We start from the raw sequence: 17,237 nt of genomic DNA on the forward strand, positions 1-17,237 counted from the left end.
AGGGGTCACATGATAGTGTCGTGGACAGAACTGAAACCTGCTTCCCTGTGCCTGTGACCCCAGGTCCGCCCTCCGGAGGCTGAGACCCTTGTCATACACTGGCTGGAACCCGATGAGGGACAGACAGAGGGACGGGGCCCTGAACTGGAAAGCAAGCCTCTGCCTCACGAGCCTCCAGCTGCCGAGGCCCGTTCCCACAGCAGGGTGCCAGGGTCCCCTCCACACGTGACCGTCTCGGACTCTTGTCCTTTCGGGACTCTGCTCTGGCCAGAAAGGCCTCCTGCCTCCGACGCGCATGGGCCCTGGGGACCTTGCCCCGAGACAGCTCCCAGCCCCACGACCCAGCACCGTCTGGGCCGGAAGGGCAGAACTCTTGCTCTGGCTCTCGAGAGCCACCAGGGACACGATGTGAACGAGCGGGCGGGGGCGAGTGTGGGCAAAGTCAGTTACGACCGGGCCAGCTGCATGGGGCAGGGCCGAGGCACACCGGCCCCCGTTCTAGAAGCTGCTGGCACACACAGTCTGAGACCACAGGCTGAGACTGATGCATCCACACGGCAAACAGGCTGACCTGGACGGACGGACCTGTCCGGGGGCGGAACGCAGCCGCCCTTCTGCTCTGCCCAGATAAAACCGGATGGGAAAAGGCCTCCCAATTAGCTGAAGATTCAGGTGTACGGCTGGTGCCCCTGAGGACCACGACTTCTAAGAGGACATCTGCGTTTTAGAAAGATGCTCTGACAGCCTAGAGAGGAGCCCTGGGTGGGGCCCTGGCCCTTCAGGTGACCGAACCACCGGAAGTCAAGTTGTGGCCAGAGGGAAACACGGCATCAGGGATGGAGCCGGAAGAACCACGCTAACCACGTGCAGGGCCTGCTGCCACAACCGCCACGGCCACCACCGGGCAGGGAGGCAGTAAGTGGCAGGGACGCGCCGGGGGACGTGGGCGCTCGCCCCGGGCCCCGGGCAGGGCTAGTGAAAGAAGGTGACGAAGGGATGTGAGGGTGGAGACAGCCGGAGCCCGGGGCCCCACCGGTGAGGGGGTGGGGGACACGGCAACCCGGTGCCCCGTCTCTTCCGGGGGAACCCGGCCCACTCCCACGTGCCCGAGTGTCCCTGGTGTGACGGTTAACCTCCATTTTCCAGGCACCTGGACGGACCAAGTCACGTCACGGGGCAAAGGCCAAGGGGGGTCGGGTACTCTCGCAAACTCACCAGTGTCATGATGTCGTTGGCCAAGTCTCTGGCAAGATCTGGGGTAACAAAACAGGACAGGCCAGTCAGTGCAACGCCAGTGTCGTACTGGCTGGGGCTGCTCAGGTCCTGGAAAGGGAAGGAGGAGGGTCAGCGGGCAGGTGCCACCCGGGCATCACGGGCTCCCGGCCCGCAGTCTGGGGCTGTGCCTGTCTGGGGAGTAGCGAGCAGCAGCCCATTCTGGGACTGTCCCCGAAGAGCTGGGACGGTGGGAGAGCCGTCCCCGCCCCGCTGGGCACAGAGGCCCACGGCGGGCACCGCCCTCCGCACAGACACAGCCCGGCGTCCCAAGGCCGTGACCACAGGCGGGGCCGAGCCTGTACCAGTGCCTGGCTCGCGAACTGCCCGCCTGTTTGTGATCCCCGACGTGAGGGGAAGGCACATCCGGCCGGCCCTAACCGCCCCCCAGGCCTGCGGCGGGGGTCCCCAGACCAGAACCAGGGGCCACTCCTCCGGCCCCGCCCAAAGGCACGGCACCTACGGCCCAAGGCTCGTGTTTCGGGCGGGCAGCCGCCAGAGGCCTCTGGTTACACAGCGCAGAAGGGCCCGGCCTCCACGCCAGGGAAGCATCGTCTGTGCCAGAAACCTGCCCTGGGGATGCTTTCCTAAGGAACCCCCAAACCCCATCTATACGTGGTAAAAACAGACTGAGAGGCATTTTAGGAGTTGACCTTCCAGACTGTGGGGACAACCTGAAGAGGCCAACTTGGGAAACCCACTCCAGCCCAGGCTGACGGGACGGAACCAAGGGGGAGCCCAGGCCCTGGACGGCCAGGCTCCTTCTTCAGCGAGACTTACGCGGGGCTTTTCAGAGACAGAAGTTTCTGGGGAGGACGCCTGCGTCACCATTAAGTGGGAGGAGCCCCAGCCAAGGGGACGGGGGTGGGGCCGGTCTGTGGAAGCCGTGTTTCAGAAGTCACGGGTTTATTTAAATGACACACGTGGGGGCTCAGTCGGTTCAACGTCCAACTCTTCATTTCGGCCCAGGTTGTGATCTCATGGGTCTGTGAGATCAGGCCCCATGTCGGGCTCTGTGCTGACAGCAGAGACCCAAGCGACCCGCCTCTAGCACACGTCCAGGCGGAGACGTCTGAACGGAGGTCCTTACAAAGGGGTGGGTGGGGGCACGGCTGCGCCCTGGCACTGGGCCAGAGACCGTTCTCGCCGGGCGGGCGGGCTGGCGCCTGGGGGTCCAAGCAGCCGGAGGGGCCCCCTCCTCCCGGTAGGCTCCCCCAGTGGCCGCTCCCGGCCGGGCTTGCCCCTCGAGGCCCTGTGGCGTCCACTTCTGCCATACAGCCTGACCACCGCTACCTCCTCACGACCACGGGCTCGCGCGCTCAGACCAGTGGCCTGGCCCACGCCAAGCGCCCACACACACCCCGGCCGGGAGCCCGGCCCGGGTCACCAGGTGCCCCCGCGAGGGCGACCGCAACTCACGGGGTCCGGCCCGCAAACCCCACCGCCGGTGAGCTCTGCCTCTCCCTGACACCCCCTCACTACTGCACAAAAGATGCTCGAAGCTCTGCGGCCGAGGAAGAAAGTTACCACTCGGTGATCTTCGAGACTAAGACACAAAAACTTACACGCGACTGAGATGTGTACGCAGCGTGACTAAAAGGGCCCCGGGCAGGGAGGCCCCCGCGGGCAGGGCGTGCAGCCCCGAGGAGCACTCCCAGAGGGACAGGGGCCTGAGACAGCCCTCCAACTCCCAGAGCCGCCCCCCCCCCCCCTCCCGGGACAGGGAAGGGGGACGTCTGGCAACCTCCAGCTCGCCACTGCCCGAGGGCAGGGAGACGGCCCGCCACACCACTCCTGGGCGTCTCCTGCCGATGCCGTGGCCACGTTCACGAGCCACGGGCTTGCGAAGGGAGTCACGACAGCGAGAGCTCGTGGGCCTCGCCGCTCGTTCGGAGCAGCAGAAAAGCCAGCGTGGAGGATACTACGGGGACAGGGTGACTCGAGGGCACTCGGTGAGGGCCAAGGACAGCCTACCTTGCGGATCTGGTTCGTCGTCAGCATGATGACGTCGGTCCCCTCGTGAAAGCACTGGGAAGCAGCGAGGTAGCCGATCCGCTGTGAGTCAGACACAGGGCGTCACACACGAGGCAGGGGCCGGGCGCCCCCCCCGAGCTCTGTGCCAAGCAGCCCCTGGTCAGGCAGTGACAGCCTGCAGCTGGCCGCGGGAACACTGGTGGGTGGGTGCCAGAAAGTCATTCTAGGAGGAGGAGGAGGAGGAGGAGGAAACTGCTCCTGAGTTCCAGACCCGGCCTTTGAAATGCAAGTTCTCATAAGGTCCGCCAGACCAGCCGGTCCTCTCCCCAGCATGTGTCCTGACAGCCTCCTGGGCAGCCAGGAGCTCCCTTTACATCGAATCTGTAAGTCATCACAGGCACTGGGTTTTCTTAGCACTCGGGTCCCTCTGCCAGGCTGACGCAGACACCTACGTCACACTGGCACACGGACGAGATGCTCTCGTACACGTGCAGAGCGCCTCCCGATTCTGGCAACACAACATTTTGTTTCTTCACCGAGAGCAACCGGTGGGCAGGATGACGGTGTCCTTCAGAGGGAGCGCGGGGCTGACCCAGGCAGTGACCCTTAGGCGGGCGCGAGGCCCCGGGGACCTGGAAGTGGTCTCCGCTGCCCGGCTGGTGAGACCCCAGGAAGACTACGGAGTGCCCTCAACTGGGCCACACAGACGGCCGATCGTTTTTCAGAATATTTACGAGTTATGATATCGAGTGAGGAGGCAGCGCTCCAGATCCCTCACAAGCAGGACCCCTGCGAGGTGAACGAAAACGCTCAGAAAGGACCACGAGGCCCTGGGGCCAGGTGACAAGTGGTGGCCTCTGTGCAAGACCGTCGGTGCTTTCTTGTTTTTTGGACAGTTACACATTTATCTTTCCTGGCGTCAAAAAACATAGGGCGCCAGGGTGGCTCAGTCAGTTGAGCATCTGACTTCAACTGAGGTCATGATCTCACGGTTCGTGGGTTTGAGCCCCGCATCTGGCTGGCTGCTGTCAGCTCAGAGCCTGCTTCGGATCCACTGTCCCCCCGCCCCCGTCCCTCCCCCGTGCACACGCTTTCTCTCAAAAATAAACACTAAAAATGAGATACACATACATAATCCTACAGACCCATCATTTCACTGACATTCCTCGAAGTTGAAAAAGGAAATCACACAAATGGTGCTAACAAATAACGTGACAAACGTGAGCTGGTGATGTCTGAGGTGTGGAGGTTTGATTGGAACAGGACGCTCGTGTCCCGCACTCTGTTTCTGCGTGGCGTGGCCCCCGGCCACCCTCACCCTCTGCCACCACGCGGTTCAGGTCTCAAAGCAAGCTCGTCCGCCTCACCTTGAACGTGAACTTGGAGGCGCTCATCACTTCTATGATGTTGAAGGCAGCCCAGCTGATGTCATAGCCCAACATCTGTAACTGTTGAAGAGACAGGCGCACTGATTTTCACTCGCACGCCGAGGCTTGAGCCCCAACGTCCAACATTCTGTCTCAGCTCCTACAGGACCGCCACACGCTTCCCGAACAGGCAGGCCTCTCCACGCACACACCCCGGGGCATTTCATTTCTCCTTCTGACGGGCTTGCCTTCCCAGTGAAAACCACAGGGCCACGTTAATCACAAACACAGGATGAAGGCCTGTGGTTGAAATACTAGCATCCAGGAGTACTGGTTAAAATTCCCCACACCCCCGAAGTGACGAGGCGCCCCTGGCAAGCCTTCCACCTCCCTTCTGACCAGCAGAGGGGCCAGAAGAGGGGGGCCTGGCCCAGGCCAGGCGGGGCCCGCCATGCCCCGAGCCCCAGGGTCATCGCGGCGTGCCTTCCCTCAACTTTGTGCCAAGGCAGGCGCCTGGGGCTGACGGTGTCCATGTCTGGCAGGCGGGTAGAAGCGCACGGTGGACAGAAGGACGGATGGAGGGATGGTGGAATCTACAACCCGCCTGACGGCGTCGGGGTTGGGGGGGCACCGCCTGAGCAAACAGTCCGCGGTACTTACGTAGGTCAGCTTGCAGACCGCGTTGGCTTTTACTGCAATGTTGTCTTGCTTCAGCTCTTGCTTGATTTCATCAATGCACTGAGAGATATACTTTGCCTAAAAGGGAAGCAGACAGCGTTGGAAAATCCCAAGTGTCTAAAACGGTCAAGAAAGCAGGCAAACACAAGAGGCCGCCCGCCGTGTGATTCCGCTGGCGTGAAACGCCCCGAGCAGGCACATCCACACGCACAGGAAGCAGGCTGGTGGGTGTCGGGGGCTGGGGAGGGGGGCTGGGGTGACACGGTGCCCTGAAGCTCACTGCGGTGACGGCTGCCCGACTCCTGAACGCACCAGCGAGGAACCGCGCGGGTGACTCGTACGGCACGCGAGCGTCTAACAGAGCTGGCACTTAAAGAAGCCGCTTCGGCAAGACGCCCGGGGGCCCCTCAGTCCTGAGAGGACAGGACGACGGCGAGAGCCGGACTCCCTGCCACGGAAGCAGGTGCCTCAACATGTTATTCCACTTTCGCAACTTGTGTGCACAGCTGACGTTTCCCTTCTCTTTCTTTTAAAGCAACGTCTGCACTCAACGCGGGGCTTAACTCACAGCCCCCAGACCAAGAATCCTATGCCCTCTTCCCATTGAGCCGTCCAGGCGCCCCCTAGCGGTGGTTTTCTGTGTCGCAGCGCTTTAAAAGTTAAAAAAGAACTTCAACGCAGAACAACGTTAAGGCACGGGGTCCGGCACGGGGTCCGCTAGTTTTAACAGCTCGCACTGAGACTCGCACAAGGCCCGGAAGTAACCCCCAGGTCCCGCCGTCCACCCGCTGACGCGGGCTGCTCGACACCCAGCTCTCCCGTCCGGTCCTGCCCTGGCGGCAGCGAGCTCGTCTGGGCGTCTCCCTGGCGCCCGCTGGCTTCTCTCAACGGGCACCATGGCGGGGCTCGTGCCCGCGGTAGCACAGGGTCTGTGCCTTGCTCGGTCTCCCCCCCACACACGTAGGCCACCTCGTGTTTATCCGTTTGAAGGATGGACACTTGCAAACCGCCCACCTTTTCGACTCCAGGAGTCACGCCGCAGGGGTTGCGGGGACACGGTCTGAGGATTCCCTTGGGTTTCCTTGCTGATTCAGCACATCTACCACTCAAACGGGCTTGACCCGAAGCAGTACTGACACACGAAGTCAAGAGCCACTGGCGTGCCCCTCTGGGGGGGAGGGGGGGCGCAAGGCTCCTTTCACCCCTGCCCCGAAGAGGCCTCAGAGAGGAGCCACGAAGCGAGTGGCCACCGCAGGGCTCGGAACGAGTTTGTCGGGTCAGTGCCCCAGCCCCGCACGTGCCCAGCACTCCATGCAGCACGAGGAGCCTCCCGTCTGTTATGCTGCCAACAGCAACCACCGCTAGGATGTGCCCGGTTGGGCACCTGCCGGCAGGACTCAGTGGTCAGCCCCTGGATGCCGTCCCCAGGGTGACCGCATCCCGAGAGACCAGGGTGGCAAGCCCGTGGCGGACTCCTGCCCCAAGTGTCCTGTATGGTGGCCGTGCACCCTGCGTTCCCGTCCCCCGAGGCCACACCCCGCTCGGCCCCGAGACGCTCCTCTGCCTGAAGCACAGGCTCCTGGGGACAGGAGCCATCGGAGCCCTCTCTCGGCCAGGGAGGAGTTCGTGAATATTTTACGACCGAGTGTCGGTGCAATGGAGCGAGTGTCACTGTATCCTTCCAACAGGCTTCCGGTTACTAAATCCCACTTGGGAATCTTCACTTGCTGTCCCTGCACACAGATGGCCCTTCCTGCATCCTGGATCATGACCGTTAACCATGTAAAAGGGGAAAAAACAGGGGGCTGTCTGGCTGAATGGGTGGGGCATCCAACTCTTGATCCCAGGGTCGAGAGTTCAAGCCCCACACTGGGCGCGGAGCCTACTCTGAATGAATGAATGAACGAATGAATGAAATGGAAAGAACAGGCAGACAGTGACAAGTGTGGGGGGACTCATGCTTACGCACGGAACACGGGGCCAGGTGATGGCCCGGCAGCGCTCCCAGGCGCACACTCAAGAACGGGGGGGCTGACCGTGCAGTGGCAGGACTCGTGACGGCCCCTAAGCACAAACTCAAATGTTCTGCTGCTGCTGACGCGTTTGCACACAGTCTAGGGACCTCCCCACCCCGGCTTTCAGGAGAGCCAGAGTCCACTTCTGCCGCCGTCCACGGAGCTCCCATCAGTCCCAGGCTCCCCCAGATGTGGCTTTAAAACTATCTGGAGACACAAAAGCACCGGGTAATGTCTCTCCTGGCTTTTATCTCCAGCACCCCACAGAGCAGCCAAGGCCTGGGGCTCCTGGCTTCCAGAACCAGAACACAGGGCAGCTGCCACTCAAGGAAGGAAATCCCAGGGGGTGGGGAACTGGTGGGGGGGCGATGGTGCCCACACGCTAACATAGAAACTCAGCCCAAGGGGCGCCTGGGTGGCGCAGTCGGTTAAGCGTCCGACTTCAGCCAGGTCACGATCTCGCGGTCCGTGAGTTCGAGCCCCGCGTCAGGCTCTGGGCTGATGGCTCGGAGCCTGGAGCCTGTTTCCGATTCTGTGTCTCCCTCTCTCTCTGCCCCTCTCCCGTTCATGCTCTGTCTCTCTCTGTCCCAAAAATAAATAAAAAAAACGTTGAAAAAAAAAAAAAAAAAAAAGAAACTCAGCCCAAATCCGAGGCTGACCCCAGAGCTAGGCATGCACGGCACGTTCCAGCTAAAGCAAAAAGACACGAACACACTGCACCCGCCCCTGCCCACAGCGAGGAGGGCAGAGCTGGAGTCTCAGCCCAGACAACAAGCTAACTGCCCCTTAAAGTAACCCTGCCCCCCCATCAACACGCCTCAGAGAAAATAACACCGTCTGGAGCCTCCAAAAACGTATCAGTCACAACGTCCAGGGTTCGGTCTGAAGCTACTCAAAACAAGAAACAGGATAATGTTACCCGTACCCAAGAAAAAGAGACAATCCACGAACACTGGCCTGGAGGTAGCCCAAAGGATGGAATTAGCACACGAAGGCCGCAGCTTGGCCACTGTGACCGTGCTCTCAGGAAGCAGAGAAAAGGAGGCGCTCACAAAGAGGAGGAGGAGAACTCTCAGCAAACACAAGTGGTATAAAATAAGCAAGCGGAGGTTCCAGAAAGATAATTTCTGGAACAAAGAATGCACAGAACGGACTGAAGGGCAAACTGGAGCTGGAGAGAGAAGTCAGCGCATTGGAAGGTGCGACAATAGTAACCGTCCGGTCTGAAGGGGAGAAAAGTTCGAGGAAAGAGAGGCAGAGCCCCAGGTCTGTGGGACAAGAGCACGCGGCAGGACAGGCATGTAATCGGAGTCCCAGGAAAGGAAGGGGGGACAGAGAACACATCTGAAACGAGAACGGCTGAAACTCCCCACATTCAGTGAAAGATGTACACATACAGGTTCGAGAAGCTCAGCACCAACCAACAGAAAACTGAAAGAAAACCACACCCACACATCCCCAAGTCAAACGGCCAAAAACTGAAGATCAGGAGAGAATCTTTATTTATCTATTTATTTAGGTAATCTCTATGCCTAACGTGGGGCTCAAACTCGCAGATCAAGAGCCACGTGCTGCACTGGCTGAACCGGCCAGGCCGATGACATCTGTCCCTGCACCTCGGGGCACTCCCGGGCGGAGGGACACGTGAGCCTGCTTGAACTGGAGCTGTGGGTAGAGAGGAGGCGCCTGGCTCACGGCCCGCGCACCTGGGAAAGGCGGGGAGGTGACGAAGGACCGGAGAGCACGTGCTCACGCAGGAGGATTCAGGACTGACCTCGAACGGGGTCGCAGCAAGTCGAAGGAAGGCAAGCGGAGCCCCGTGGCCACGTTAATCTCTCATTTACACGCAACATCGCTAACAAGGAACAGGCTGGTCAGGGTGGGTGGGCGGATCGGGATCCGCGTCCAGACAACGCTATTAAAAACATACGTTAGAAAGAGCTTAAAGCCTAAGGTACGAATAGCTACGTATCCTTGCCGTTTAGTGAAAAAGAGAGAAATCGGAGGGGCGAGCATGATTCGGACTCTCAAACAGCAAACCGAGCACTGAAATGGACGATGCCCTCTCTGCACCTTCTTCGCTAGAGAATTTAATTTCGAACAAAGGACACAAACTTCCCTTCTACAGGACTCCTCAGGTCTATTGTAAGTAGCCATTTCGACCCTGGTCACCTAGCAGGATTCCCTGCAGCACTTTCTCCCCATAAACGCACCGGCGGCCCCATCATCCACATCCCCACCCAGCACCGAACGTGACGAACCACGGTCCACAGGGGACACGAGGTCGCTCCCGGCGCGGCACACCCCGTGGGTTCGGACGAATGTCACGGACACCTGCCCACCACCACGGTGTCGTCCGGAGTAGACCCACGGCCCTGAAACTCCTGTGCTCCTCCCATTCACCCTCCCCCACCCCGGCAGCCGTGCCTCCGCGGTCCTGCCTCGTCCAGAGCATCCCGGACTGGGAACCACCCCGTGTGTCGCCTCCTCAGCCTGGCTTCTGTCACCGAGTGCTGTGCGTCTGAGGGTCCCCCGTGTCTCTGTGCGGCTCGATGGCCCGTTTTTAGTGCCGGACGGGCCACGGTCTGTCTGTCACCTGCGTGGGCCAGTTCGTCCATCCGCTCACCTGCTGAAGGGGCAGCACACTTCCTCCAGCCCTTGACGTTTTCACAAGGTTCTCTGGACTGTCCCAAACACTCAGCTCTGTCCGCGGGCCCCACTGGCTCCCCGGCTCAGGGTCTTGGAGCCCACACCACCCTGTCCATGAGCGTGAGCCCGGGGCCCCTTACGGGCTGCGACCCCCAGAGCCTGGCATGCACGGGATGTTCCGCCGGAGTGTAAGTCAGTGTTTGAGCCACTCGAGTTTCTCAGACCAGAAAATGTCAAGTCCTCACGACAACTGGGACAGGGTGGGGACGGCTTTCTCCGCCTTATGAAGAACAACCAGGGTGCTGACCACCATCACCATCATTTCGATACATTTTGACCCCAAAACGTAGGAAAAGTCGGTTGGGAAACGAAGGGAGCTGTTCTACCGACCACACTCGAGTGTCAGCGACAACTCAGGACGCCACGCTAGCGTTGTGCCCTGGACGGGCTCCAACGCCCCTGCGGCCAAGAGGAGCCGCGGCCACCTCGGGGAAGGCCTCACGCGCCGCCCCAGACCCACTCGGTCCCAGTAACTGGAGACGGTGGGACTCCGGCAGCCTCCCAGCCCCACCCCTCTCCCCTCCCCCACAGCCAGCCCCCAGCACCCCCCCCAACCCTGCACACACAACAGGCGGTGCCTGGCAGCCAATCAAGGTCATTCCTGTCACCTTCGTGGCCCGCATCACCCTCGGGTCTCACACGGGACAGACGACCAAGGGGTACCAAGGTCCACCTAAGGGGCAGGAACGCTCTTCAAAACACTTCGATGCAAATCCATGAAGACAGAAGCAGATCCAGGAGGCTGGGGGAGGGGGTGGGGAAGTATCTGTAGACGGACACGGGTTTCTTTTGGGTGTGACGGAAGTGTCCTAAAGTGACACTGTGCTGACAGCTACGCACCGTTGTTTTGGCGACAGAGAGACAGAGAGAGGCAGAGAGGGAGAGAGAGAGAATCTCAAGCAGGATCCACGCTTAAGGTGGAGCCCAACACAGAGCTCGATCTCACAACCACGACATCATGACCTGAGCCGAGATCAGCCGGAGCAGCGGCCAGAAGCCAGCGGCAGAGAGCTCGGTGCAGGCAGAAGCAAGCACCGGGCAGGGACACGAGGTTAGGCGATAAACTCACCAGCAAAGCGGTTCACTCAAAGAACTTCAGGCAATTACGTTAACTGAACTGTGTAACGTGCTATGTGCCATCGCCCCGCAACTTATGAGGATGAGGAGCAAAGCAAATCTGGAAAGCACACCCTCTGCGTCTGCCCGCGAACAGTCTTCCTCGATTGCCACACGCAGGGTGGGTCCCCGCACGACCCGGACCCGGCTGTGACGCCGTCAGGTGGCCACACCGCCTGGTCAGTACAGAGCCCCGTCCACGTGGTCACCCGCGCTCTGAAAGACCCCCTCCTCTCGGGCCCGGCTAAGGTGCCAAAGCAGCACAGGGAACCCAGGGAAGCACCCGGTCATGGCCGGGTCACGGTCACGTTTACCAGTCGAGTATGTAACAGAGGGTGTGACAAATGACACACACACACAGGGAGGGCTCCAGGAGGGTCCCGAGGGTAGGAGTGGGCCAGCCGCCGCGTCGCCCTCCCGGCACGGGGACGCTTTCACCAAGACCCTCCCCCAACACACAGTTTGGAGAGGTTTGCAGAGGCGTCATCACCCAGGCGGGACAGGTCGTTAATTCAATCCCTGGCCCATCTCCCCTCCCAGAAGATGGCCCACCCAGGAGCCACCAAGTCATCTCATTAGAACAAAAGTCACTCCTGTCACCCAGGAAATGCCGAGAGATCTAGGAGCTCAGGGTCAGGAACAGGGTCGGAGACCAAAAAATAAATGAGGATGTTCCTAGTACTTTTATTGCTTAGGAAATTACAAAGATTTTAGAAGCTCTGCCTAGAGCCAGGGATGAGGACCAAAATATATATTTCCTTTTTTTTTTTAATTAAATTTTGTTTAACGTTTATTTTTGAGAGAGAGAGAGAGAGAGATGCACACAGCGTGCAAGCAGGGGAGGGGCAGAGAGAAAGAGGGGGAGACACGGAATCGGAAGCAGGCTCCTGGCTCCGAGCTGTCAGCACAGAGCAACGCGGGGCTCGAACCCACGAACCACGAGATCATGACCTGAGCTGAAGTCGGACGCTCAACCGACTGAGCCACCCAGGAGCTCCGATCTCCAGTATCACAATACCACAAGGTCCAACAACATGGTGACAACGTGGGAAACACAGGGTGCCCGGAGAAAGGGAAGAATGTTAGGGAATTCAGGGAGATTTTTCTTATCAATTTGGGTCAGAGATTCTCCTGGGCCATGTCTGGGGACATCTGTGGTTGTCAGACTGAGGGTGCTCCTGGCATCGAGTGGGCGGGGCCAGGGATGCTGCTCAACCCCACAGAGTCTGGGCCAGCCCCCCAGAAAATGATCCAGTCCTGAATGTCGGCAGTGCCGAGGGAGATCCTGATTTAGGGTAATGACCAATGTTATTAAAGAAAAGGAAAAAAACTGGGGCACCTGGGTGGCTCCGTCGGTTACGCATCCAACTTCAGCTCAGTTCATGATCTCACGGCTTGTCGGTTCGAGCCCCGTGTCGGGCTCTGTGCTGACAGCTCAGAGCCCGGACCCTGCTTTGGATTCTGTGTCTCCCTTGCTCTCTGGCCCTCTCCCACTTGTTCTCTCCCCCACCCCCCCAAAATAAACAAACATCAAAAAAAAATTTTTTTTAAAGAAAGAAAAGGAAAAGAACTCAGTTCAAACTTCATATCTTTACTCTCCCTAGAAGTCACTGAAACAAAAGGATCTCTCACAAACGGAGGGCCTGCCCTGGGCCAGACGAGATACGTGCTTCAACAACAGTCCCGAGACCCGATCCCATCTAGGTTCTACATGCACCTCACAGCCTGGCGGGTCCCACAAACCTCCTGGGCTGAACCCCAGGAAACTGCCATTTTTGAGATGAGAAACAACAGAATATGAGCTCTTGCATACAGTTCAGCCTTTTTTTTTTTAATGTTTATTTATTTTTGAGAGAGAGACAGAGAGAGAGACACAGGGTGAACAGGGGAGGGGCAGAGAGAGAGACAGAGACACAGAATTGGAAGCAGGCTCCAGGCTCCGAGCTGTCAGCACAGAGCCTGACGCGGGGCTCGAACCCACAAACTGTGAGATCACGACCTGAGCTGAAGTCAGACGCTCAACCGACAGGAGTCCCCAGGCCCCTACAGCTCAATCTTAATCCTAGGTTACATCTCATTTCAAAATATTACTCTACACAAACTGAATTTTTAAAGTTCTGAAACACCAGTTAAATGGTTTGGAAATGTTTATACCCAAGCCAGAACAATACTACTCAGATACTAGTGGACCCAATCAGGGCCTGTGCCTAACAATGTGAAGCCACTTCAGTGCGGGGGGGGGGGGGGGGGGGGGGGGGGGGGGGGGGGGGGGGGGCGGCAAGCAAATAAACTAAGGCACATCCAGACTAGGCAGATGTTAAAAATACCGTGGGGCGTCTTCATATGCTGCATCCTGGGAAGCAGTCAGTAAGGACCACGACCCTACAAGCAAGATGCACACAGAACCTTTTTTTTTTAAATGTTTGTTTATTTTTGAGAGAGAGGGAGGGAGAGGGAATGAGCGGGGGAGGGGCAGAGAGAGGGAGGGGACAGAGGATCCGGAGCAGGCTCTGTGCTGACAGCAGTGAGCCCGATGTGGGGCTTGAACTCATGAACCGTTAGATCATGACCCAAGCTGAAGTCAGACACTCAACCAACTGAGCCACCCGGGCGCCCCCAAAAGAACCTTTTTTTCAAGTAATCTCTACACCCAAGTGGGGCTCAAACTCACAACTCTGAGATCAAGAGTCACCACTGGGCGTGGCCAGGCGCCCAGGATGCAGAACGAAACCTCAACACTCAGAAATGCTCATCATTTCTCAGCACAGAAAAAAACACTCAAAACACATACCTCAAATTGATTTACAGGGAAGGAGCATTCCCCTGTTTCTTTAATAAACATCGAGTACATTTTTAAAAGTATGGGTGTGATTTTACAACCTAAAAAGATTGAAAAAGCAGCTTTCCCCCAAATATGAAGAGTACCCAGAAGAATAACTTAGGGGCGCCTGGGTGGCTCACTTGGTTAAGCATCCAACTTTGGCCCAGGTCATGACCTCACTGTAGGTTTGAGCCCCATGTCGGGCTTTGAACCGACAGCACGGAGCCTCCTTAGGCTTCTTTCTCTCCCTCTCTCGCTGCCCACTCCTGCTCTCTCTCTCTCTCTCTCACAATCAACATTAAAAAAAATTTAAACACAAACTTTAGAAGTCATTTGGGGTCCCCCCCCCGTCATATCCAAAGTTTAGAAGCAAGGATATCCGTAAGTGGATTTTGCCCTCCCTGCCAACATTATTTGTGCTGTGTCTTAAAGATTAAAAATAAACTAAGCACCCCAGACACATATGAATTCGACCACTGTTTTCAAACTTTTTGGACTCATTTTGAGAGACGTGTTTCCGTAATAACCCAACACGCGTGCATGCACACGCGTAGCTGAAATAAGCTTCGATGAACGGCAGTGACTCTATGTGCATGCGGGACTGGGATTTTCTAGCTTCTCTTTCAACATAACTCGTTAAATTGAACTCACAACCCACTAAGGGGTCAGAGGCTGAGGTCTGGAAACAGCCAAGCAGACAGCTTCGTGGGTGCCCTGGTGCAAACCTGCATTACGTCACCCGCAGCATCCTCAGAAGCACTCGAAGGGGGTGGCTGTCACCCGACTTAAAAATGTTTTTTTTCACGCTTATTTGTTTTGAGAGAGACACAGAGTGCAAGCGGGAGAGGGGCAGAGAGAGAGGGAGACACAGGATCCGAAGCGGGCTCCAGGCTCCCAGCTGTCAGCGCAGAGCTGGACCCGATGCGGGGCTCGAACCCATGGACCTCGAGATCACGACCTTAGCCGAAGTCGGACGCTTAACGGACGGAGCCACCCAGACGCTGCCACCCCCACTTTGTACCAGAGGCACTTCCCTCGTCACCCAGTCAATAAGCCCGAGAACCTGGACGCAAGCCTCCCGATGTCCAACCACACGACTGAATCGCCAGAGATCATGCTGCATTTCCACGTGGCCTTTCAAGGCCCCGTCGAGCCTCACTTGTAGGATGCCGCACCGAAGATTTCGGCTAAAACCTATCATCAAGCCAACTTTGGAGTGCGCTAAAGTGCCGCGGAGAAAGCGCCTAGTGTCGAGTCCTCACTGGGGTGCGGTGGGGAAGCAGGGGAGGACCCAGTGCAGCCAGAGGGTGCAGAAGCAGCCGAGCGGCGAGGCGACTAGAGAACACCCCAGCAGCCAGCCTCCAGGTCACCCCGATCTGTTGACGAGGAAACGGGGGGGGGGGGGCAACACACCACGTCCTCTGGGAATCGCCCACAGGTGGAGGGCAGGACCCACACAGACACGGGCCTTCGAAGACTCTTCCCCCTCCAGCATCCCCGTGGAAAGGGCTCCAAGCCCGCGGAAAGGTGCCAGCGATTCTCAATGAATCAACTTCGGCTCAGGGAACTGCCCGGGGACAGCGAGCTTCCCCCAAACACCAGGCGCCCGAACGGGAGCGGCCTCGGTGCCTCCTCGCAATCCCAGAACAGGCGGCCCAGCGACATCCGCTGACCCAGGGAAATCAGGAGGAGAACCAGCGCACAAAAGAAACGTGCGGTGTGAACAGGTTGCAGATTCACTCGGCCCCTCCCAGCTGGGAGAGACAAAACCCAGGCCAACCAGCCCCTCTCCCGTCACCGAACCTGAAGGCCAGGACCCAGTGAGACGCGCACCGTAACCACCCCTGCGAGCGGGAGCGGCTAACGGTGCAAAACCAGGGACAGCCAAGGAAGGATAGGAGGGTGCAAATGACCGCCCAGCGAGGTCACGCCCGTTCTGAAAAAGTGCAACGGCGGCAGGAACTCCGGCCGGTACACGGCCCGGGGGCTGCGGGTGCCTCGGGCAAATTCCCTCCCTTCCCTGCACTTCCCACCCTGGCGTGCCCGACTTTCCCGGCGCCATTGTGAGGAGGGCGGATGGCGTCGGGCAGTGGGACCCGTGGGACCCGCACCGCACGCAACAACCGCCCGCCACCGGGCAGCCTCCCCCTCCACCTGGGAAAGCGGGGTGCGCCTTCGTGACCCCCTGTGCAAGTGTGGGCTGACACCTCCTCAAGGAAGCCGGCGGCCTGGTGGCCACTGACCGTCCCCGTTCCTCTCAAATCTAGGTCACTGGCTGGGGGGAGGGGCGCAGGGAAGGAAACGGTGCCCACGGTTACGATTTTACTCGTGGACGGCCTTTTCCTCGCCCCGACTTTCGGCTTTCTGGTTGAAGTCGGCTTCCCCATTCCAGGACCCCCCAGCGGCTTCCTTATTTTGAGTCAGGGCTCCCGCGGTCTCCCCTCCCTCCCTAAGAGGGGCGGCTCCACCTTCCCGGGGACGCGGGCCCAGGAGGCAAGGCCCGATTCCCGGATCGGGCCCCAGAGGGCCACCCGGACGCATACCAATCCCATTATGGGCTCCTCCGGGAGCGGCCCGCGGAGAGGAGGGCCCCCCAACCAGGAGTCTAGAGGCCTGGAGCGGAGTTAGAGCCCTCCAAAGTCTCTTCCCGGGCCACCTGCGGCGACGGGGAGGCGGGCTTCCATCGCCCAGAGGGTAAACCGAGACTACGGGGGGGGGAGTGGGGGGAGGGCACCCAGCGGCAGGGCCCCCAGGTGATCCGGCACACACGGGAGGTACGGGAGGTCCTGAGAATCGCTGCTCGCGTCTGCCAGGGGTAAACTGAGGCTCAGGCAGAAAGAGGCGAGCGGCGGCCCGGGTCGCAAGCAGGCGGGGCTCGAGGCCTCGGGGGCGAGCAGGAGGCCGGAGTCGGGGTCCCGGGTGGTACTGGCGTCGGGGTCGGGCAGAGCCAGGCCGGCCCGGTGCGGCGCGCCGGCTCACCTCGTCCTCTTTGTGGTTGCGGATGCCGCGCACCAGGTCCTGCAGGTTCTTGTCGAACATGCGGTCGATGCTGCCCTTGACCATCTTGAGGGCCATCGCGGCGGACGCCGCCGGGTTCGAGCCCCGGGAGGCCCGCGGCAGGGCACCGTGCGGGGGCCCGGGGGCCGCGCCTGCCGCCCGCGGAGCGCTGCGCTGCCGGCTGCCGCGGTGGCGCGGGCTCCCAGGCCAGGTCGGCGGCTGTCCGCGGGGCGGCGGCGGCGGCGGCGGCGGCGGCGGCGACCCGCTCCGCAGGCCGCGCTCGCACTC

The 17,237-nt window shown here is 59.6% G+C and overlaps 1 protein-coding gene across 3 annotated transcripts in view; it reads right to left on the reverse strand.

The window, feature by feature from the left end:
- The window catches only part of AP3D1 (adaptor related protein complex 3 subunit delta 1), a 37,337-nt gene extending 20,225 nt beyond the window's left edge, over window positions 1-17,112 (reverse strand). Inside the window, exons 1-5 of one of the 3 annotated variants that reach the window (XM_042927858.1) lie at window positions 16,932-17,112; window positions 5,274-5,369; window positions 4,614-4,694; window positions 3,247-3,327; window positions 1,216-1,323 (exon numbers count right to left, since the gene is read on the reverse strand). In XM_042927858.1, coding sequence (XP_042783792.1) covers window positions 1,216-1,323; window positions 3,247-3,327; window positions 4,614-4,694; window positions 5,274-5,369; window positions 16,932-17,027 — 462 coding nt within the window. In that variant the 5' untranslated portion in view covers window positions 17,028-17,112. The remainder of the gene's footprint in view (window positions 1-1,215; window positions 1,324-3,246; window positions 3,328-4,613; window positions 4,695-5,273; window positions 5,370-16,931) is intronic. The other 2 variants (XM_042927856.1, XM_042927857.1) reach the window with 2 other exon arrangements.
- Window positions 17,113-17,237: the final 125 nt, after the last annotated feature.

This window comes from Panthera leo, chromosome A2 (genome assembly GCF_018350215.1).
Source record: "Panthera leo isolate Ple1 chromosome A2, P.leo_Ple1_pat1.1, whole genome shotgun sequence".
NCBI lineage: Eukaryota > Metazoa > Chordata > Mammalia > Carnivora > Felidae > Panthera > Panthera leo.